At 49.6% G+C, this 24,964-nt stretch overlaps 1 protein-coding gene across 2 annotated transcripts in view; it reads right to left on the bottom strand.

The window, feature by feature from the left end:
• The window catches only part of EIF6 (eukaryotic translation initiation factor 6), a 161,783-nt gene that overhangs the window by 69,768 nt on the left and 67,051 nt on the right, over positions 1-24,964 (bottom strand). For both annotated transcript variants that reach the window (XM_063959568.1, XM_063959569.1), the window contains exon 3: positions 2,304-2,389. In XM_063959568.1, the coding sequence (XP_063815638.1) occupies positions 2,304-2,389 (86 nt within the window). The remainder of the gene's footprint in view (positions 1-2,303; positions 2,390-24,964) is intronic.

Below are 24,964 nucleotides of genomic sequence, written 5' to 3' on the forward strand. Positions count from 1 at the left end.
AGAGACAGAGTATGCCAGCACACACCCCAGCGCTATATGTCCCAGGAATCACACAGTAACTTAGTGTTAACCCAGTAGCTGCTGAATATACTGTTTTTGCGCCTAATTTATGTGCCCCCCCCTCTCTTTTTACCCTCTTCTACCGTGTTTCTGCATGGGAGAGCCTGGGGAGCTTCCTCTCAGCGGAGCTGTGGAGAGAAAATGGCGCTGGTGAGTGCTGAGGAAGAAGCCCCACCCCCTCAGCAGCGGGCTTCTGTCCCGCGTTTCTGTGTAAAATATGGCGGGGGCCCATGCATATATACAGTGCCCAACTGTATATATGCCCACTTTTGCCAAGAGGTCTCTAATTGCTGCCCAGGGCGCCTCCCCCTGCCCCCTGCACCCTACAGTGACCGGAGTATGTGGGTGTAGTGTGGGAGCAATGGCGCACAGCTGCAGTGCTGTGCGCCACCTCAGTATGTAGACTGGAGTCTTCTGCCGCCGATTTCGAAGTCTTCTTGCTTCTTTCACCGGCTTCTGTCTTCCGGCTCTACGAGGGGGACGGCGGCGCAGCTCCGGGATCGGACGACAAAGGGTGAGATCCTGTATACGATCCCTCTGGAGCTAATGGTGTCCAGTAGCCTAAGAAGCAGGACCTATCTTCAGTGAGTAGGGCTGCTTCTCTCCCCTCAGTCCCACGTAGCAGAGAGTCTGTTGCCAGCAGATCTCTCTGAAAATAAAAAAACCTAACAAAATACTTTCTTTTATAGCAAGCTCAGGAGAGCTCACTAAGTAGCACCCAGCTCGTCCGGGCACAGATTCAAACTGAGGTCTGGAGGAGGGACATAGAGGGAGGAGCCAGAGCACACCAGTATCCAAATTCTTTCTTAAAGTGCCCTGTCTCATGCGGAGCCCGTCTATTCCCCATGGTCCTTACGGAGTCCCCAGCATCCACTAGGACGTTAGAGAAATATATTTATTATTTTGTAGCAGCACTATACCCAGTATGAACTCTCAGAGAAACAGCCGAAGCTGGACAGACCGAGGGTTCAACAGGAATAGAACATATGGTGACTATAATTCACAAGTAAAAAATACTCCAGTAGCATATCTTGTGAAACAAACCTATATTATCAGAGAAAACCTGAAACACTTGGCCCCCACAGGTATAGTAATATAGGAATAGCACGCTGAGTGAAATACCCTGCAATAAGGCGACCACGCAGCAGCTATATAGATATCTATCCATATATCTATATATCGATAGATCGATAGAGAGTCACACACGTACCATGCAGCAATTATGTACGATAAACTGTACTGGAATAGCAATACAAAGAAATACGCAGTATGGCTATATGTGATATTCAGCTCCAGGGCGGGAACACTGAAGAAATGGCGCCCTGGGGCTGGGGGAAGAGGCCTCAGGTCTGGCATGCTCCCCCTGCTGGCATCCCCACTGGCGTGCGGGCAGTAAAAAAAACGGGGGGGGGGGGGGGGGGGGGTGATGGTACTCCTACGGCCGCGCGGGATCGCGGTGCAAAGTGCGGCACAGAAGCCCCTTACCTCCCCCTTGTGTGTAACTCACTTGAGGACAGAAGAAGAAGCCGGCGCCTCCACTGTAGTGACCCGGCAACCGCGGCGCGGGAATGTACAGCGACGCTGGGGGTGATGGAGCTGCAGCAGAGACGTCTATCAGACACAGCCTGCTGCAGCCCTTTGTATAGTCCTCTTCTGTTTTCTTCCAAATTTAAGCTAAGAATAGGCTGCCTGAAGCAGCCCCCGTTGAGTGACCTGCTACTGCAGGCACCAACTACAAACTGAGCTCACTGGCATGGAGGCGGGGTTATAGAGGAGGCGGCGCTGTGCATCTTGGGAACAATCAAAAGCTTTGAGCCTGTTGGTGCCTCGGATCAAGATCCTACTCTACACCCCGATGTTATTTCCTTGTGGAGCCCAGTGTACCCCGCAGCAGAAAACACAATTATGCAAGCACTGTACATCTACAATATACAATAAAAATAAGGGCAACCAATTGTTATGAGGTTAGAACACAATACTTTTTGGGCACTGTTTGCAATGGATCAACGTAAGATTTAATGCAGATAGGTTCTTATCACCCAGGTCATCACAGTTTTAAGTAGAGATGGACATTTTGAATTAAATATTCCCAGTGCCAAAAAGTAGAGCGTGACCTGGGAAACCAGGATGCAAAGACACAGAAGGTTAATTAAAACATATGCAAAACGAATGACTGTTCATCACCATCAATTGACTGTATGCTAGAGCCATTCCACAAAACAAAAGGACCGGGTCATACTCACCTACACACATCCTACCAATAATGCGACACCCAGCTATTGATGCATGGACAACTGGTATGGTCTCAGAAAGTTCCCCTTCAAACACACTGCAAAAAAAAAAAAAAAAAAACAGTTGACAATGAAAAACACGTTTCTGTACAATGGGGGGTCATTCAGAGTTGATCTCTCGCTAGCAGTTTTTAGCAGCCGAGCAAACGCTATGCTGCCACCCACTGGGAGTGTATTTTAGCTTAGCAGAAGTGCGAACGGTTGTATCGCAGAGCAGCTACAAAAATGTTGCCGTTTCATAGTAGCTCAAAACCTACTCAGTGCTTGCGATCACTTCAGACTATTCAGTCCCGGATTTGACGTCACAAACCCACCCAGCGTTCGCCCAGCCACGCTGCGTTTTTCCTGGCATGCCTGCGTTTTTCCGCAGACTCCCTGAAAACGGTCAGTTACCACCCAGAAACTACCACTTCATGTCAATCACTCTGCGGCAAACAGTGCGACTGAAATGCATCGCTAGACCCTGTGCAAAACTACATCGTTCGTTGTGCCCGTACGTCGTGCGTGCGCATTGCGCCGCATATGCAGAACTGCCGTTTTTTAGCCTGATCGCTGCGCTGCGAACAAATGCAGCTAGCGATCAACTCGGAATGACCCCCAATATACTGTATTTTACCTTCGGTAAACAATACATCTGTTACAAAGAGATGATCAGGGAGTGTGGTTTAATAAAATTATAGAGAAGACACATCACAACAACAGGCACTATTCATAAACAGGACAATAAATAAGAATTTACTCACCGGTAATTCTATTTCTCGTAGTCCGTAGTGGATGCTGGGACTCCGTAAGGACCATGGGGAATAGAGGCTCCGCAGGAGACTGGGCACAACTATAAAGAAAGCTTTAGGTCTAACTGGTGTGCACTGGCTACTCCCACCATGACCCTCCACCAGACTTCAGTTAGGATACTGTGCCCGGAAGAGCTGACACTATAGGGAAGGATTTTGAATCCCGGGTAAGACTCATACCAGCCACACCAATCACACCGTATAACTCGTGATACAATACCCAGTTAACAGTATGATAACAACTGAGCCTCTCAACAGATGCTTAACTAAATGGTTATTGTTGAGCCAATAACTATATACAAGTATTGCAGACAATCCGCACTTGGGATGGGCGCCCAGCATCCACTACGGACTACGAGAAATAGAATTACCGGTGAGTAAATTCTTATTTTCTCTGACGTCCTAAGTGGATGCTGGGACTCCGTAAGGACCATGGGGATTATACCAAAGCTCCCAAACGGGCGGGAGAGTGCGGATGACTCTGCAGCACCGAATGGGCAAACTCTAGGTCCTCCTCAGCCAGGGTGTCAAACTTGTAGAATTTAGCAAACGTGTTTGACCCCGACCAAGTAGCTGCTCGGCAAAGCTGAAGAGCCGAGACCCCTCGGGCCGCCGCCCAAGAAGAGCCCACCTTCCTCGTGGAATGGGCTTTCACTGATTTAGGATGCGGCAGTCCAGCCGCAGAATGTGCAAGCTGAATCGTACTACAGATCCAGCGAGCAATAGTCTGCTTTGAAGCAGGTGCACCCAACTTTTGGGGCGCAAACAGGATAAATAGCGAGTCAGTCTTTCTGACTCCAGCTGTCCTGGAAACATAAATTTTCAGGGCCCTGACTACGTCCAACAACTTGGAATCCTCCAAGTCTTTAGTAGCCGCAGGCACCACGATAGGTTGGTTCAGATGAAAAGCTGATACTACCTTAGGGAGAAACTGGGGACAAGTCCTCAATTCTGCCCTATCCATATGGAAAATCAGATAAGGGCTTTTATATGACAAAGCTGCCAATTCTGATACACGCCTGGCCGAAGCCAAGGCCAACAACATGACCACTTTCCACGTGAGATATTTCAATTCCACGGTTTTAAGTGGCTCAAACCAATGTGACTTTAGGAACTCCAACACCACGTTGAGATCCCAAGGTGCCACTGGAGGCACGAAAGGGGGCTGAATATGCAGCACTCCCTTAACAAAAGTCTGAACTTCAGGCAGTGAACCCAGTTCTCTCTGGAAGAAAATCGACAGAGCCGAAATCTGGACCTTAATGGAACCCAATTTTAGGCCCATAGTCACCCCTGACTGTAGGAAGTGCAGGAAACGGCCCAGCTGAAATTCTTCCGTTGGGGCCTTCCTGGCCTCACACCACGCAACATATTTTCGCCAAATGCGGTGATAATGGTTTGCGGTCACTTCTTTCCTAGCTTTAATCAGCGTAGGAATGACTTCCTCCGGAATGCCCTTTTCCTTCAGGATCCGGTGTTCAACCGCCATGCCGTCAAACGCAGCCGCAGTAAGTCTTGGAACAGACAGGGCCCCTGCTGCAGCAGGTCCTGTCTGAGCGGTAGAGGCCATGGGTCCTCTGATATCATTTCTTGAAGTTCCAGGTACCAAGCTCTTCTTGGCCAATCCGGAACAATGAGTATAGTTCTTACTCCTCTTCTCCTTATTATCCTCAGTACCTTTGGTATGAGAGGAAGAGGAGGGAACACATAAACCGACCGGTACACCCACGGTGTCACTAGAGCGTCCACAGCTATCGCCTGAGGGTCTCTGGACCAGGCGCAATATCTTTCTAGCTTTTTGTTTAGGCGGGACGCAATCATGTCCACCTGTGGCCTTTCCCAACGGTTTACAATAATTTGGAAGACTTCTGGATGAAGTCCCCACTCTCCCGGGTGGAGGTCGTGCCTGCTGAGGAAGTCTGCTTCCCAGTTGTCCACTCCCGGAATGAACACTGCTGACAGTGCTAACACGTGATTTTCCGCCCATCGGAGAATCCTTGTGGCTTCTGCCATCGCCGTCCTGCTTCTCGTGCCGCCCTGTCGGTTTACATGGGCGACCGCCGTGATGTTGTCTGACTGGATCAGTACCGGCTGGTTTTGAAGCAGGGGTTTTGCCTGACTTAGGGCATTGTAAATGGCCCTTAGTTCCAGAATATTTATGTGCAGGGAAGTCTCCTGACTTGACCATACTCCTTGGAAGTTTCTTCCCTGTGTGACTGCCCCCCAGCCTCGAAGGCTGGCATCCGTGGTCACCAGGACCCAGTCCTGTATGCCGAATCTGCGGCCCTCTTGAAGATGAGCACTCTGCAGCCACCACAGCAGAGACACCCTTGTCCTTGGAGACAGGGTTATCAGACTATGCATCTGAAGATGCGATCCGGACTACTTGTCCAACAGGTCCCACTGAAAAGTTCTTGCATGAAACCTGCCGAATGGAATCGCTTCGTAAGAAGCTACCATTTTTCCCAGGATCCGCGTGCAGTGATGCACCGACACCTGTTTTGGTTTTAGGAGGCCTCTGACTAGAGATGACCGCTCCTTGGCCTTCTCCTCCGGGAGAAACACTTTTTTCTGTTCTGTGTCCAGAACCATCCCCAGGAACAGTAGACGTGTCGTAGGGACCAGCTGTGACTTTGGGATGTTTAAAATCCAGCCGTGCTGTTGTAGCACTTCCCGAGATAGTGCTACCCCGACCAACAACTGCTCTCTGGACCTCGCCTTTATCAGGAGATCTTCCAAGTACGGGATAATTAAAACTCCCTTCTTTCGAAGGAGTATCATCATTTCGGCCATTACCTTGGTAAAGACCCTCGGAGCCGTGGATAGACCGAACGGCAACGTCTGGAATTGGTAATGACAATCCTGTACCACAAATCTGAGGTACTCCTGGTGAGGATGGTAAATGGGGACATGCAGGTAAGCATCCTTGATGTCCAGTGAAACCATGTAATCCCCCTCGTCCAGGCTTGCAATAACCGCCCTGAGCGATTCCATCTTGAACTTGAATTTTTTTATATATGTGTTCAAGGATTTCAAATTTAAAATGGGTCTCACCGAACCTTTCCGGTTTCGGTACCACAAACATTGTGGAATAGTAACCCCTTCCTTGTTGAAGTAGGGGTACCTTTACTATCACCTGTTGTGAATACAGCTTGTGAATTGCCTGTAACACTGCCTCCCTGCCTGAGGGAGCGGTTGGCAAGGCAGATTTGAGGAAACGGCGGGGAGGAGACGTCTCGAATTCCAGCTTGTACCCCTGAGATACTATCTGAAAGATCCAGGGATCCACCCGTGAGCGAGCCCACTGATTGCTGAAAAATTTGAGACGGGCCCCCACTGTACCTGGCTCCGCCTGTGGAGCCCCAGCGTCATGCTGTGGACTTGGAGGAAGCGGGGGAGGACTTTTGCTCCTGGGAACTGGCTGTATGCTGCAGCTTCTTTTCCCTAACTCTGCCTCTGGGCAGAAAGGACGCGCCTTTAACCCGCTTGCCCCTATTGGGCCGAAAGGGCTGTACCTGATAATACGGTGCTTTCTTTGGTTGTGAGGGAACATGGGGTAAAAAATAAGAATTTACTTACCGATAATTCTATTTCTCGTAGTCCGTAGTGGATGCTGGGAACTCCGTAAGGACCAAGGGGAATAGCGGCTCCGCAGGAGACTGGGCACAAAAAGTAAAAGCTTTAGACTAGCTGGTGTGCACTGGCTCCTCCCCCTATGACCCTCCTCCAAGCCTCAGTTAAGATACTGTGCCCGGACGAGCGTACATAATAAGGAAGGATTTTGAATCCCGGTTAAGACTCATACCAGCCACACCAATCACACCGTACAACTCGTGATCTGAACCCAGTTAACAGTATGATAACCGTAGGAGCCTCTGAAAAGATGGCTTCCAACAATAAACAACCCGATTTGTTTGTAACAATAACTATATACAAGTATTGCAGACAATCCGCACTTGGGATGGGCGCCCAGCATCCACTACGGACTACGAGAAATAGAATTATCGGTAAGTAAATTCTTATTTTCTCTGACGTCCTAGTGGATGCTGGGACTTCCGTAAGGACCATGGGGATTATACCAAAGCTCCCAAACGGGCGGGAGAGTGCGGATGACTCTGCAGCACCGAATGAGAGAACTCCAGGTCCTCCTCAGCCAGGGTATCAATTTTGTAGAATTTAGCAAACGTGTTTGCCCCTGACCAAGTAGCTGCTCGGCAAAGTTGTAAAGCCGAGACCCCTCGGGCAGCCGCCCAAGATGAGCCCACCTTCCTTGTGGAATGGGCTTTAACAGATTTTGGCTGTGGCAGGCCTGCCACAGAATGTGCAAGTTGAATTGTACTACAAATCCAACGAGCAATCGTCTGCTTAGAAGCAGGAGCACCCAGCTTGTTGGGTGCATACAGTATAAACAGCGAGTCAGATTTTCTGACTCCAGCCGTAATGGAAACATATTTTCAGGGCCCTGACTACGTCCAGCAACTTGGAGTCCTCCAAGTCCCTAGTAGCCACAGGTACCACAATAGGTTGATTCATGTGAAACGCTGAAACCACCTTAGGGAGAAATTGAGGACGAGTCCTCAATTCCGCCCTATCCGAATGAAATATCAGGTAAGGGCTTTTATAGGATAAAGCCGCCAATTCTGATACGCGCCTGGCTGAAGCCAGGGCCAACAGCATTACCACTTTCCATGTGAGATATTTCAAATCCACTGTGGCAAGTGGTTCAAACCAATGTGATTTTAGGAACCCTAAAACTACATTGAGATCCCAAGGTGCCACTGGAGGCACAAAAGGAGGCTGTATATGCAGTACCCCTTTGACAAACGTCTGAACTTCAGGCACTGAAGCCAGTTCTTTTTGGAAGAAGATCGACAGGGCCGAAATTTGAACCTTAATGGATCCTAATTTTAGGCCCATAGACAATCCTGCTTGCAGGAAATGTAGGAAACGACCCAGTTGAAATTCCTTTGTAGGGGCCTTCTTGGCCTCACCCACGCAACATATTTTCGCCAAATGCGATGATAATGTTTTGCAGTTACATCCTTCCTGGCCTTGATCAGGGTAGGGATGACTTCATCTGGAATGCCTTTTTCCTTCAGGATCCGGCGTTCAACAGCCATGCCGTCAAACGCAGCAAGTCTTGGAACAGACAAGGTCCCTGCTGGAGCAGGTCCTTCCTTAGAGGTAGAGGCCACGGGTCCTCCGTGAGCATCTCTTGCAGCTCCGGGTACCAAGTTCTTCTTGGCCAATCCGGAGCCACGAGTATCGTTCTTACTCCTCTCCTTCTTATCTTGTTGAGACGGGACGCCATCATGTCCACCTTTGGTTTTTCCCAACGGTTTACAATCACTTGGAAGACTTCTGGATGAAGTCCCCACTCCCCCGGGTGGAGGTCGTGTCTGCTGAGGAAGTCTGCTTCCCAGTTGTCCACTCCCGGAATGAACACTGCTGACAGTGCTATCACATGATTTTCCGCCCAGCGAAGAATCCTTGCAGCTTCTGCCATTGCCCTCCTGCTTCTTGTGCCGCCCTGTCTGTTTACGTGGGCGACAGCCGTGATGTTGTCCGACTGGATCAATACCGGTTGACCCTGAAGCAGAGGCCTTGCTTGACTTAGGGCATTGTAAATGGCCCTTAGCTCTAGGATATTTATGTGAAGAGACGTTTCCATGCTTGACCACAAGCCCTGGAAATTTCTTCCCTGTGTGACTGCTCCCCAGCCTCTCAGGCTGGCATCCGTGGTTACCAGCATCCAATCCTGAATGCCGAATCTGCGGCCCTCTAGAAGATGAGCCTTCTGTAACCACCACAGGAGAGACACCCTTGTCCTTGGGGACAGGGTTATCCGCTGATGCATCTGAAGATGCGATCCGGACCATTTGTCCAGCAGATCCCACTGGAACGTTCTTGCGTGGAATCTGCCGAATGGAATCGCTTCGTAGGAAGCTACCATCTTTCCCAAGACTCTTGTGCATTGATGCACTGAGACTTGCCCTGGTTTCAGGAGGTTTCTGACCAGTTCGGATAACTCCCTGGCTTTCTCCTCCGGAAGGAACACATTTTTCTGGACTGTGTCCAGAATCATCCCTAGGAACAGAAGACGTGTTGTCGGAATCAGCTGCGATTTTGGGATATTTAGAATCCAGCCGTGCTGCCGTAGCACTACTTGAGATAGGGCTACTCCGACTACTAACTGTTCTCTGGATCTTGCTCTTATCAGGAGATCGTCCAAGTAAGGGATAATTAAAACGCCTTTTCTTCGAAGAAGAAGAATCATTTCGGCCATTACCTTGGTAAAGACCCGAGGTGCCGTGGATAATCCAAACGGCAGCGTCTGAAACTGATAGTGACAGTTTTGTACCACAAACCTGAGGTACCCTTGATGAGAAGGGTAAATGGGGACATGGAGGTAGGCATCTTTGATGTCCAGAGACACCATATAGTCCCCCTCTTCCAGGTTCGCGATCACTGCCCTGAGTGACTCCATCTTGAATTTGAACCTCTGTATGTAAGTGTTCAAAGACTTCAGATTTAAAATTGGTCTCACCGAGCCGTCCGGCTTCGGTACCACAAACAGCGTGGAATAATACCCCTTCCCTTGTTGCAGGAGGGGTACCTTGATTATCACCTGCTGGGAATACAGCTTGTGAACTGCCTCCAATACTGCCTCCCTGTCGGAGGGAGACGTTGGTAAAGCAGACTTCAGGAACCGGCGAGGGGGAGACGTCTCGAACTCCAATTTGTACCCCTGAGATACTACTTGCAGGATCCAGGGGTCCACTTGCGAGTGAGCCCACTGCGCGCTGAAATTCTTGAGACGGGCCCCCACCGTGCCTGAGTCCGCTTGTAAGGCCCCAGCGTCATGCTGAGGACTTGGCAGAAGCGGGGGAGGGCCTTTGTTCCTGGGAAGTGGCTGTCTGTTGCAGTCTTTTTCCCCTTCCTCTGCCCCGAGGCAGAAAAGAGGAACCTTTTGCCCGCTTGCCCTTATGGGGACGAAAGGACTGAGCCGGATAAGACGGCGTCTTTTTAGGTTGAGAGGCTACCTGGGGTAAAAATGTGGATTTCCCAGCAGTTGCCGTGGCCACCAGGTCCGATAGACCGACCCCAAATAACTCCTCCCCTTTATAAGGCAATATTTCCATATGCCGTTTAGAGTCCGCATCACCTGACCACTGTCGCGTCCATAATCCTCTTCTGGCAGAAATGGACAGCGCACTCACTCTTGAAGCCAGAGTGGAAATATCCCTCTGTGCATCTCGCATATATAGAAATGCATCTTTTAAATGCTCTATAGTCAATATACTGTCCCTATCCAGGGTATCAATATTTTCAGTCAGGGAATCCGACCAAGCCACCCCAGCGCTGCACATCCAGGCTGAGGCGATTGCTGGTCGCAGTATAACACCAGTATGTGTGTATATACTTTTAAGGAGATTCTCCAGTTTTCTGTCACCTGGTTCCTTGAGGGCGGCCGTATCAGGAGACGGTAACGCCACTTGTTTTGATAAGCGTGTGAGCGCTTTATCCACTCTAGGGGGTGTTTCCCAACGCGCCCTAACCTCTGGCGGGAAAGGGTATAATGCCAATAACTTTTTAGAAATTATCAGTTTTTTATCGGGGGAAACCCACGCTTCATCACACACCTCATTTAATTCGTCTGATTCAGGAAAAACTACAGGTAGTTTTTTCACACCCCACATAATACCCTTTTTAGTGGTACTTGCAGTATCAGAAATGTTTAACACCTCTCTCATTGCCGTGATCATGTAACGTGTGGCCCTACTGGAAGTCACGTTTGTCTCCTCACCGTCGACACTGGAGTCAGTATCCGTGTCGACGTCAGTATCCACCACCTGAGGTAACGGCCTTTTTAGAGACCCTGATGGTTTTTGAGACGCCTGGACAGGGACTAGCTGATTAGTCGGCTGTCTCATGTCATCAACCGTCTTTTGTAAGGAGCTGACACTGTCACGTAAATCCTTCCATAAAGCCATCCACTCAGGTGTCGACTCCTTAGGGGGTGACATCTCTATTATAGGCAATTGCCCCGCCTCCACATCATTTTCCTCCTCATACATGTCGACACAAACGTACCGACACACAGCACACGCACAGGGAATGCTCTGATAGAGGACAGGACCCCACTAGCCCTTTGGGGAGACAGAGGGAGAGTATGCCAGCACACACCAGAGCGCTATATATAGATATAGGGACAACCTTATATAAGTGTTTCTCCCTTATAGCTGCTGTATTGTTAATAACCCGCCAATTAGTGCCCCCCTCTCTTTTTTACCCTGTTTCTGTAGTGCAGGACTGCAGGGGAGAGTCAGGGAGACGTCCTTCCAGCGGAGCTGTGAGGGAAAATGGCGCCTGTGTGCTGAGGAGATAGGCTCCGCCCCCTTCTCGGCGGCCTTTCTCCCGCTTTTTGTGAAAATCTGGCAGGGGTTAAAATTCATCCATATAGCCCAGGAGCTATATGTGATGTATTTTTAGCCAGCCAAGGTGTTTCTATTGCTGCTCAGGGCGCCCCCCCCTAGCGCCCTGCACCCTCAGTGACCGGAGTGTGAAGTGTGCTGAGAAGCAATGGCGCACAGCTGCAGTGCTGTGCGCTACCTTGTGGAAGACAGGATGTCTTCTGCCGCCGATTTGCCGGACTCTTCTTGCTTCTGGCTCTGTAAGGGGGCCGGCGGCGCGGCTCTGGGACCGAGCTCCAAGGCTGGGCCTGTGAGCGGTCCCTCTGGAGCTAATGGTGTCCAGTAGCCAAGAAGCCCAATCCACTCTGCACACAGGTGAGTTCGCTTCTTCTCCCCTTAGTCCCTCGATGCAGTGAGCCTGTTGCCAGCAGGTCTCACTGAAAATAAAAAACCTAAACTAAAACGTTCACTAAGAAGCTCAGGAGAGCCCCTAGTGTGCAACCTTCTCGTTCGGGCACAAAAATCTAACTGAGGCTTGGAGGAGAGTCATAGGGGGAGGAGCCAGTGCACACCAGGTAGTACTAAAGCTTTCTATTTGTGCCCAGTCTCCTGTGGAGCCGCTATTCCCCATGGTCCTTACGGAGTTCACAGCATCCACTAGGACGTCAGAGAAATGTAGACTTCCCAGCTGTTGCTGTGGAAACGAGGTCCGAGAGACCATCCCCGAACAACTCCTCACCCTTATAAGGCAGAACTTCCATGTGTCTTTTGGAATCTGCATCTCCTGTCCACTGCAGAGTCCATAACCCTCTCCTGGCAGAAATGGACATTGCACTAATTTTGGATGCCAGCCGGCAAATATCCCTCTGTGCATCCCTCATGTATAAAAGTGCGTCTTTTACATGCTCTACGGTTAGCAATATAGTGTCCCTGTCTAGGGTATCTATATTTTCTGACAGGGAATCTGACCACGCAGCAGCAGCACTGCACATCCAGGCTGAAGCAATAGCCGGTCTCAGTATAACACCTGTGTGTGTGTATATAGATTTCAGGATAGCCTCCTGCTTTCTATCAGCAGATTCCTTCAGGGCGGCCGTATCCGGAGACGGTAGTGCCACCTTCTTTGACAAGCGTGTGAGCGCTTTATCCACCCTAGGGGATGTTTCCCAGCGTGACCTATCCTCTGGCGGGAAAGGGTACGCAATTAGTAACCTCTTAGAAATTACCATCTTTTTATCAGGGGAAGCCCACGCTTCTTCACACACTTCATTTAACTCCTCAGATGGAGGAAAAGCTACTGGTAGTTTTTTCTCTCCAAATATAATACCCTTTTTTGTGGTACCTGGGGGTAACATCATAAATGTGCAACTGATTTTTCATTGCCTCAATCATGTAACGTGTGGCCCTACTGGAAGTTACATTAGTCTCGTCGTCGTCGACACTGGAGTCAGTATCCGTGTCGACATCTGTGTCTGCCATCTGAGGTAGCGGGCGTTTTAGAGCCCCTGATGGCTTTTGAGACGCCTGGGCAGGCACAGGCTGAGAAGCCGGCTGTCCCACGTTAGGTATGTCGTCAAACCTTTTATGTAAGGAGTCGACACTGTCGCGTAATTCCTTCCACAGCACCATCCACTCAGGTGTCGACCCCGCAGGGGGTGACATCACATTTACAGGCATCTGCTCCGCCTCCACATATGCATCCTCATCAAACATGTCGACACAGCCGTACCGACACACCGCAAACACACAGGGAATGCTCTGACAGAGGACAGGACCCCACAAAGCCCTTTGGGGAGACAGAGAGAGAGAGTATGCCAGCACACACCAGAGCGCTATATAACACAGGGATCCCACTATAAATTAGTGTTTTTCCCTTATAGCTGCTTTTTTTTATATATATATATATATATATATATATATATATATATATATATATATATATATATATATATATATATCTATACTGCGCCTAAATTTAGTGCCCCCCCTCTCTTTTTTACCCTTCTGTAGTGTTCAGACTGCAGGGAGAGCCAGAGAGCTTCCTTCCAGCGGAGCTGTGAGGGAAAAATGGCACCAGTGTGCTGAGGGAGATGGCCCCGCCCCTTTTTCGGCTGACTTTCTCCCGCTTTTTCTGTTATACTGGCAGAAGTAATTATACATCTATATAGCCTCTAGGACTATATATGATGTAGATTTGCCAGCCAAGGTGTCATATATTGCCCTCAGGGCGCCCCCCACCCCCCAGCGCCCTGCACCCGTTAGTGACCGGAGTGTGAGGTGTACATGAGGAGCAATGGCGCACAGCTGCAGTGCTGTGCGCTACCTTGGTGAAGACCGAAGTCTTCTGCCGCCGATTTAGGGTGTCAAACTTGTAGAATTTAGCAAACGTGTTTGACCCCGACCAAGTAGCTGCTCGGCAAAGCTGAAGAGCCGAGACCCCTCGGGCCGCCGCCCAAGAAGAGCCCACCTTCCTCGTGGAATGGGCTTTCACTGATTTAGGATGCGGCAGTCCAGCCGCAGAATGTGCAAGCTGAATCGTACTACAGATCCAGCGAGCAATAGTCTGCTTTGAAGCAGGTGCACCCAACTTTTGGGGCGCAAACAGGATAAATAGCGAGTCAGTCTTTCTGACTCCAGCTGTCCTGGAAACATAAATTTTCAGGGCCCTGACTACGTCCAACAACTTGGAATCCTCCAAGTCTTTAGTAGCCGCAGGCACCACGATAGGTTGGTTCAGATGAAAAGCTGATACTACCTTAGGGAGAAACTGGGGACGAGTCCTCAATTCTGTCCTATCCATATGGAAAATCAGATAACGGCTTTTACATGACAAAGCCGCCAATTCTGATACACGCCTGGCCGAAGCCAAGGCCAACAACATGACCACTTTCCACGTGAGATATTTCAATTCCACGGTTTTAAGTGGCTCAAACCAATGTGACTTTAGGAAATCCAACACCACGTTGAGATCCCAAGGTGCCACTGGAGGCACAAAAGGGGGCTGAATATGCAGCACTCCCTTAACAAAAGTCTGAACTTCAGGCAGTGAAGCCAGTTCTCTCTGGAAGAAAATCGATAGAGCCGAAATCTGGACTTTAATGGAACCCAGTTTTAGGCCCATAGTCACCCCTGACTGTAGGAAGTGCAGAAAACGGCCCAGCTGAAATTCTTCCGTTGGGGCCTTCCTGGCCTCACACCACGCAACATATTTTCGCCAAATGCGGTGATAATGGTTTGCGGTCACTTCTTTCCTAGCTTTAATCAGCGTAGGAATGACTTCCTCCGGAATGCCCTTTTCCTTCAGGATCCGGTGTTCAACCGCCATGCCGTCAAACGCAGCCGCGGTAAGTCTTGGAACAGACAGGGCCCCTGCTGCAGCAGGTCCTGTCTGAGCGGCAGAGGCCATGGGTCCTCTGAGATCATTTCTTGAAGTTCCGGGTACCAAGCTCTTCTTGGCCAATCCGGAACAATGAGTATAGTTCTTACTCCTCTTCTCCTTATTATCCTCAGTACCTTTGGTATGAGAGGAAGAGGAGGGAACACATAAACCGACCGGTACACCCACGGTGTCACTAGAGCGTCCACAGCTATCGCCTGAGGGTCTCTTGACCTGGCGCAATATCTTTCTAGCTTTTTGTTTAGGCGGGACGCAATCATGTCCACCTGTGGCCTTTCCCAACGGTTTACAATCAGTAGGAAGACTTCTGGATGAAGTCCCCACTCTCCCGGGTGGAGGTCGTGCCTGCTGAGGAAGTCTGCTTCCCAGTTGTCCACTCCCGGAATGAACACTGCTGACAGTGCTAACACGTGATTTTCCGCCCATCGGAGAATCCTTGTGGCTTCTGCCATCGCCGTCCTGCTTCTTGTGCCGCCCTGTCGGTTTACATGGGCGACTGCCGTGATGTTGTCTGACTGGATCAGTACCGGCTGGTTTTGAAGCAGGGGTTTTGCCTGACTTAGGGCATTGAAAATGGCCCTCAGTTCTAGAATATTTATGTGTAGGGAAGTCTCCTGACTCGACCATAGTCCTTGGAAGTTTCTTCCCTGTGTGACTGCCCCCAGCCTCGAAGGCTGGCATCCGTGGTCACCAGGACCCAGTCCTGTATGCCGAATCTGCGGCCCTCTTGAAGATGAGCACTTTGCAGCCACCACAGCAGAGACACCCTGGTCCTTGGAGACAGGGTTATCAGCCGATGCATCTGAAGATGCGATCCGGACCACTTGTCCAACAGGTCCCACTGAAAGGTTCTTGCATGGAACCTGCCGAATGGAATTGCTTTGTAGGAAGCTACCATCTTTCCCAGGATTCGCGTGCAGTGATGCACCGACACCTGTTTTGGTTTTAGGAGGCCTCTGACTAGAGATGACAGCTCCTTGGCCTTCTCCTCCGGGAGAAACACTTTTTTCTGTTCTGTGTCCAGAACCATTCCCAGGAACAGTAGACGTGTCGCAGGGACCAGCTGTGACTTTGGAATATTTAGAATCCAGCCGTGCTGTTGTAGCACCTCCAGAGATAGTGCTACCCCGACCAACAACTGCTCCCTGGACCTCGCCTTTATCAGGAGATCGTCCAAGTACGGGATAATTAACTCTCTCTTTTTTCGAAGGAGTATCATCATTTCGGCCATTACCTTGGTAAAGACCCTCGGAGCCGTGGATAGACCGAACGGCAACGTCTGGAATTGGTAATGACAATCCTGTACCACAAATCTGAGGTACTCCTGGTGAGGATGGTAAATGGGGACATGCAGGTAAGCATCCTTGATGTCCAGTGAAACCATGTAATCCCCCTCGTCCAGGCTTGCAATAACCGCCCTGAGCGATTCCATCTTGAACTTGAATTTTTTTATATATGTGTTCAAGGATTTCAAATTTAAAATGGGTCTCACCGAACCTTTCCGGTTTCGGTACCACAAACATTGTGGAATAGTAACCCCTTCCTTGTTGAAGTAGGGGCACCTTGACTATCACCTGCTGGGAATACAGCTTGTGAATTGCCTCTAGCACTGCCTCCCTGCCTGAGGGAGTTGTTGGCAAGGCAGATTTGAGGAAACGGCGGGGGGGAGACGTCTCGAATTCCAGCTTGTACCCCTGAGATACTACTTGAAGGATCCAGGGATCCACCCGTGAGCGAGCCCACTGATTGCTGAAGTTTTTGAGATGGGCCCCCACCGTACCTGGCTCCGCCTGTGGAGCCCCAGCGTCATGCGGTGGACTTGGAGGAAGCGGGGGGAGGACTTTTGCTCCTGGGAACTGGCTGTATGCTGCAGTTTTTTCCCTCTACCTCTGCCTCTGGGCAGAAAGGACGCGCCTTTAACCTGCTTGCCCTTATGGGGCCGAAAGGACTGTACCTGATAATACGGTGCTTTCTTTGGCTGTGAGGGAACATGGGGTAAAAATGCAGACTTCCCAGCTGTTGCTGTGGAAACGAGGTCCGAGAGACCATCCCCGAACAACTCCTCACCCTTATAAGGCAAAACTTCCACGTGCCTTTTAGAATCTGCATCACCTGTCCACTGCCGAGTCCATAACCCTATCCTGGCAGTAATGGACATTGCACTTATTTTAGATGCCAGCCGGCAAATATCCCTCTGTGCATCTCTCATGTATAAGACTGCGTCTTTAATATGCTCTACGGTTAGCAATATAATGTCCCTGTCTAGGGTATCAATATTTTCCGACAGGGAATCTGACCACGCAGCTGCAGCACTGCACATCCAAGCTGAAGCAATAGCTGGTCTCAGTATAATACCTGTGTGTGTACACACAGACTTCAGGATAGCCTCCTGCTTTCTATCAGCAGGTTCCTTTAGGGCGGCCGTATCCGGAGACGGTAGTGCCACCTTCTTTGACAAGCGTGTGAGCGCTTTATCCACCCTAGGGGATGTTTCCCAGCGTGACCTATCCTCTGGCGGGAAAGGGTACGTCATTAGTAACCTTTTAGAAATTACCAGTTTCTTATCGGGGGAAGCCCACGCTTCTTCACACACTTCATTTAATTCCTCAGATGGAGGAAAAACTACTGGCAGTTTTTTCTCTCCAAACATAATACCCTATTTTGTGGTACCTGGGGTAACATCAGAAATATGCAACACATTTTTCATTGCCTCAATCATGTAACGTGTGGCCCTATTGGAAGTTACATTAGTCTCATCGTCGTCGACACTGGAGTCAGTATCCGTGTCGACATCTGTGTCTGCCATCTGAGGTAGCGGGCGTTTTAGAGCCCCTGATGGCTTTTGAGACGCCTGGGCAGGCACAGGCTGAGAAGCCGGCTGTCCCATATGTGGTATGTCGTCAAACCTTTTATGTAAGGAGTCGACACTGTCACGTAATTCCTTCCACATAACCATCCACTCAGGTGTCGGCCCCGCAGGGGGTGACATCACATTTATAGGCATCTGCTCCGCCTCCACATAAGCCTCCTCATCAAACATGTCGACACAGCCGTACCGACACACCGCACACACACCGGGAATGCTCTGACAGAGGACAGGACCCCACAAAGCCCTTTGGGGAGACAGAGAGAGAGTATGCCAGCACACACCAGAGCGCTTTATAACACAGGGATTAACACTATAACTGAATGTTTTCCCTTATAGCTGCTTATATATGTATATTGCTGCGCCTAAATTTAGTGCCCCCCCCCTCTCTTTTTTACCCTTCTGAAGCTTGAAACTGCAGGGGAGAGCCAGGGAGCGATCCTTCCAGCGGAGCTGTGAGGGGAAAATGGCGCCAGTGTGCTGAGGGAGATAGCCCCGCCCCTTTTTCGGCTGACTTTTCTCCCGCTTTTTTTATGGATTCTGGCAGGGGTATTTATCACATATATAGCCTCTGGGACTATATATTGTGATTTTTTTGCCAGCCAAGGTATGAATATTGCTGCTCAGGGCACCCCCCCCAGCGCCCTGCACCCATCAGTGACCGGAGTGTGAGGTGTGCATGAGGAGCAATGGCGCACAGCTGCAGTGCTGTGCGCTACCTTGTTGAAGACCGAAGTCTTCTGCTGCCGATTTCCAGGACCATCTTCATGCTTCTGGCTCTGTAAGGGGGACGGCGGCGCGGCTCCGGGACCGAACGATCGATCGAGGTCGGGTCCTGTGTTCGAACCCTCTGGAGCTAATGGTGTCCAGTAGCCTAAGAAGCCCAAACTATCTCCAGTCAGGTAGGTTCGCTTCTTCTCCCCTTAGTCCCTCGTAGCAGTGAGTCTGTTGCCAGCAGATCTCACTGAAAATAAAAAACCTAAAATATACTTTCTTTTCTAGGAGCTCAGGAGAGCCCCTAGTGTGCATCCAGCTCAGCCGGGCACAAGATTCTAACTGAAGTCTGGAGGAGGGTCATAGAGGGAGGAGCCAGTGCACACCAGTTAGAACAAAAGCTTTCTTTTAGTTGTGCCCAGTCTCCTGCGGAGCCGCTATTCCCCATGGTCCTTACGGAGTCCCAGCATCCACTTAGGACGTCAGAGAAAAAAATTAACCGTTTACTGGTTCCTCACCAAACCTACTAAATCGAATGCGACTCTAAGAGCTTTTGTTCAACTTGAAACCTTGGCATGCCTGCTGCACTCAAGACTAATACCGCATTCACATCGCAAATGCCGGATCCTACCCGGTAAGACAAACGTGTACTTACCGGGTGGGATCCGGCATTTGCGCTCCTCTGCTGGCTTTCCGACCTGGCAATATACCGGGTCGGTTGCCATAGCAGCGGAGGGAGCAGCAGCAGCAGGGGCGGGGCTGGAGGCGGCGCCGGGAGATGAGCTCATCTCCTGCGCCGCCTCTGCCTATGCTGTGAATGGGAGCCGATTCGCATCGGAACGGCTCCCATTCACACTGCGTCTGACCCGGTAATCAACCCGGTAAGAACCCTTCTTTTTTACCGGGTTGAATTACCGGGTCAGGCGACCCGCTAATTCACAATTGGACCTTTCACATCGCACACGGACCCGTGTCGGTACCGAGTTTTCAGTGCGATGTGAAAGGGGTATAAGGGAGAATTCAATCAGCTACTGGCTTTACTGCGCGGCTTCAGCTTCTGAGCAAAGTGCCCATAGTTATTCAATTAGTGGCCCACAGTAAACATGCGACTAGCCCCAAGTCAAGATTTAAGCTCACAACTCCAGAGGGTACAAGCAAAAATCTGCATTAACTTGTGTTATCTTATATGTATTTTGTATATGTCTGGTCTCAAAGCGACTTTGTAGTCATGACAGTAGCCCATGTAACCTACTCTGTGTTATGTCAAACTAATGCCGGTTACACATGATGTGATTCAGGCTTCGGCCGATATGGACTATACGATTTCCCTTGGACTGCCCGCAAGCATGAACCATTTATATAGTCAATATTGACCTGCCCGCACAGTCTATTTTTCCTTGGGATACCGATCCCGCGCGAGCATCGGCATTGCAAGCTGTATACACCCGGTTCGATATGCATTATGTTTTCTACCGATATAGACTATATAGTCCATATCAGTAGTTAATATCGCTCTGTGTGTAGGTCCCTTAAAGTCCAAAGGCTCCTAGAATACATGCAAATTCTCATCATGAGTAAATACTGATGCTGCCAGGTAATTTATGATCTGCACAGAGACACAATTAATTACAATTGTACAATTCTACATCTGTCTTCGAATCATGTAATCAACCACAAAGGCGCTAACCTAAGCTAGGTAGACCCTGCCCATCACTGCGGTTACCAGAAACCTGTAAAGCTGAAACTACTTCATTCACTCTAGTAGAAAAAAAAAATTGGAGCCCGCTTCTGAGTCGTAAGCTGCTGCAACATCTTTGGCCATAGAGTCTGAGACTTTATGCTAATGTCCTTCCCCTGGTGTACAAGAATGCGTCTGAATGTGCAAGGTCTGAGGAGCCCACATTCAGCATCCATAGATGCCACCATCAGGGTAGGCATAAAAACTTTCACCAGCCCTATGGGAGGTGCAGATTTTGCATATGGATTCCAATGTGAGCGATTAAAAGTCTGTAAATGCAACCACTTCATTTTGCGGTGATATTCCATATATTTAAAATTACCAACTAGTGGAAGGCAAATTTATAACAATTTAATAAAATGTTTTTACTAAAGAAAACAATTATTCACAGGTTGCTAGACGTACGACAATATATCATGCATAAAAATATATGCAAACACATTACGTCAATCATATGCAAAATAAATCTATAATTGGCCACTGTGAGCTTAAATAATGTAATCAGTCCATATATTGTTATTTCCAGGTGTAACAGGTCTAGCAAATAGTGAATAATAGTAACAATATATTATTCAATTGTCATAAAAGACACTTAGTTTGCCTTACACTAGTTAGTAATTAAAATATACAGGACTATCACAGCACCACCCACCTTTCTTTTTCATTGTTCTATTCATGTGCAGAGGCTCCACATCTCTCAGGCTAGTGAGCAGCTATCGATTATTCTGTTTAATATCTATGTATCCAACATAATAAAACTAAGGCTTGTGTCTTTATATATACTTCTAGGGACTGTTTATGAACTATGGAGACAATAAAATAAAACAAATCTGAAATATTGTTTGTCTGTCTGTTCCGGCATCACACAAAAAATAAGAATTTACTCACCGGTAATTCTATTTCTCGTAGTCCGTAGTGGATGCTGGGAACTCCGTAAGGACCGTGGGGAATAGACGGGCTCCGCAGGAGACTGGGCACTCTAAGAAAGATTTAGGACTACCTGGTGTGCACTGGCTCCTCCCCCTATGACCCTCCTCCAAGCCTCAGTTAGGACACTTTGCCCGGAAGAGCTGACACAATAAGGAAGGATTTTGAATCCCGGGTAAGACTCATACCAGCCACACCAATCACACCATATAACTCGTGATAGGAAACCCGGTTAACAGTATGATAACAATGGAGCCTCTGAACAGATGGCTCGCCATAACAACCCGATTTTTGTAACAATAACTATATACAAGTATTGCAGACAATCCGCACTTGGGATGGGCGCCCAGCATCCACTACGGACTACGAGAAATAGAATTACCGGTGAGTAAATTCTTATTTTCTCTAACGTCCTAGTGGATGCTGGGAACTCCGTAAGGACCATGGGGATTATACCAAAGCTCCCAAATGGGCGGGAGAGTGCGGATGACTCTGCAGCACCGAATGAGAGAACTCCAGGTCCTCCTCAGCCAGGGTATCAAATTTATAGAATTTTGCAAACGTGTTTGCCCCTGACCAAGTAGCAGCTCGGCAAAGTTGTAAAGCCGAGACCCCTCGGGCAGCCGCCCAAGATGAGCCCACCTTCCTTGTGGAATGGGCTTTCACATTTTTAGGCTGCGGTAGTCCCACCGTAGAATGCGCCAGCTGAATAGTGCTACAAATCCAGCGCGCGATAGACTGCTTAGAAGCAGGTGCACCCAGCTAGTTGGGTGCATATAGAACAAACAGCGAGTCAGTTTTCCTGACTCCAGCCGTCCTGGAAACATAAATTCAGGGCCCTGACTACGTCCAGAAACTTGGAATCGTCCAAGTCCCTAGTAGCCGCAGGCACCACAATAGCTTGGTTCAAGTGAAAAGCGGACACCACCTTCGGGAGAAACTGAGGACGAGTCCTCAACTCTGCCCTATCCATATGGAAAATCAGATAGGGGCTTTTACAGGACAAAGCCGCCAATTCTGACACCAGTCTGGCTGAAGCCAGAGCCAACAACATGACCACTTTCCACGTGAGATATTTTAAATCCACAGTCTTAAGTGGCTCAAACCAATGTGATTTTAGAAATTCCAAGACCACATTGAGATCCCAAGGTGCCACTGGGGGCACAAAAGGAGGCTGAATATGCAGGACTCCCTTGACAAAAGTCTGAACTTCAGGCAGTGAAGCCAGTTCTTTCTGGAAGAAAATCGACAGGGCCGAGATCTGGACCTTAATGGACCCCAATTTGAGGCCCAAAGTCACACCTGCTTGCAGGAAGTGTAAGAAACGACCCAATTGAAATTCCTCCGTTGGGGCCTTCTTGGCCTCACACCAAGCAACATATTTCCGCCAAATGCGGTGATAATGCTTTGCGGTGACATCCTTCCTGGCTTTGATCAGGGTAGGGATGACTTCCTCCGGAATACCTTTTTCCTTCAGGATCCGGCGTTCAACCGCCATGCCGTCAAACGCAGCCGCGGTAAGTCTTGGAACAGACAGGGTCCCTGCTGCAGCAGGTCTTGTCTGAGCGGCAGAGGCCAAGGGTCCTCTGCAAGCATCTCTTGAAGTTCCGGGTACCAAGTCCTTCTTGGCCAATCCGGAGCCACGAGAATAGTTCTCACTCCTCGCCTTCTTATTATTCTCAGTACCTTGGGTATGAGGGGCAGAGGAGGAAACACATAAACCGACTGGTACACCCACGGTGTCACTAGAGCGTCCACAGCGATCGCCTGAGGGTCCCTTGACCTGGCGCAATACCTTTTTAGCTTTTTGTTTAGGCGGGACGCCATCATGTATACCTGTGGTTTTTCCCAACGGTTGACCAGCATTCGGAAAACTTCTGGATGAAGTTGCCATTCTCCCGGGTGGAGGTCGTGCCTGCTGAGGAAGTCTGCTTCCCAGTTGTCCACTCCCGGAATGAATACTGCTGTCAGTGCTAACACATGATTCTCTGCCCATCGGAGAATCCTTGTGGCTTCTGCCATTGCCCTCCTGCTTCTTGTGCCGCCCTGTCTGTTTACATGGGCGACCGCCGTGATGCTGTCTGACTGGATCAGCACCGGCTGGTTCTGAAGCAGGGGTCTTGCTTGACTTAGGGCATTGTAAATGGCCCTTAGCTCCAGAATATTTATGTGAAGTGAAATCTCCTGATTTGACCACAGTCCTTGGAAATTTCTTCCCTGTGTGACTGCCCCTCAGCCCCGAAGGCTGGCGTCCGTGGTCACCAGGACCCAGTCCTGTATTCCGAATCTGCGGCCCTCTAGTAGATGAGCAGTCTGCAGCCACCACAGCAGCGACACCCTGGTTCTTGCCGATAGGGTTATCCGCTGTTTTATCTGGAGATGGGACCCGGACCATTTGTCCAACAGGTCCCACTGGAAAGTCCTTGCGTGGAACCTTCCGAATGGAATTGCCTCGTACGAAGCTACCATCTTTCCCAGGACTCGTGTGCATTAATGTACCGACAACTGTCCCGGTTTTAGGATGTCTCTGACTAGAGATGACAACTCCTCGGCTTTTTCCACTGGAAGAAACACTCTTTTCTGGTCTGTGTCCAGAATCATTCCCAGGAACAGAAGACGTGTCGTCGGGACCAGCTGTGACTTTGGAATATTGAGAATCCAGCCGTGCTGTTGTAGCACTTCCCGAGCAAGTGCTACCCCTACTATCAACTGTTCCTTGGACCTCGCCTTTATCAGGAGATCGTCCAAGTACGGGATAATTGAAACTCTTTTCTTGCTAAGGAGTATCATCATTTCGGCCATTACCTTGGTAAAGACCCTCGGTGCCGTGGATAACCCAAACGACAGCGTCTGGAACTGATAGTGACAGTCCTGTACCACAAATTTGAGGTACTCCTGGTGAGGAGGGTAAATGGGGTCATGTAGGTACGCATCCTTGATGTCCAGGGAGACCATGTAGTCCCCCTCCTCCAGGCTCGCAATAACCGCCCTGAGCGATTCCATCTTGAACTTAAACCTTTTGATATAAGTGTTCAAGGATTTTAAATTTAAGATGGGTCTCACCGAACCGTCCGGTTTCGGTACCACAAACATTGTGGAATAGTAACCCTTTCCTTGCTGAAGGAGGGGTACCTTGACAATCACTTGCTGTGAATACAGTTTTTGAATAGCCACCAACACTGCCTCCCTGGCAGAGGGAGTTGCCGGTAAGGCAGATTTTAGGAAACGGCGGGGGGGAGACGTCTCGAATTCCAGTCTGTACCCCTGAAGTACTACTTGAAGGACCCAGGGATCCACCTGTGAGAGAGCCCACTGTGTGCTGAAATTTTTGAGACGGGCCCCCACCGTACCCGGGTCCGCCTGAGCAGCCCCAGCGTCATGCTGTGGACTTACCGGACGCAGGGGAGGACTTCTGCTCTTGGGAACTAGCTGTGTGTTGCAGCTTTTTTCCTCTACCTTTGCCTCTCGGCAGAAAGGATGAGCCTCTAGCCCTCTTACTTTTCTGGGGCCGAAAGGACTGTACCTGATAATACGGTGCTTTCTTTTGCTGTGGGGCAGCCTGTAGCAAAAAGGTCGATTTCCCAGCAGTAGCTGTGGACACTAGGTCCGAAAGACCATCCCCAAACAGTTCCACCCCCTTATAGGGCAAAACCTCCATGTGCCGCTTTGAGTCTGCATCGCCAGCCCATTGCCGAGTCCATAACCCCCTTCTGGCGGCAATGGACATAGCGCTTATTCTTGATGCCAGCCGGCAAATATCCCTCTG

The sequence above is a fragment of the Pseudophryne corroboree genome, chromosome 3 (assembly GCF_028390025.1).
Source record: "Pseudophryne corroboree isolate aPseCor3 chromosome 3, aPseCor3.hap2, whole genome shotgun sequence".
NCBI classification, from domain to species: Eukaryota; Metazoa; Chordata; class Amphibia; order Anura; family Myobatrachidae; genus Pseudophryne; species Pseudophryne corroboree.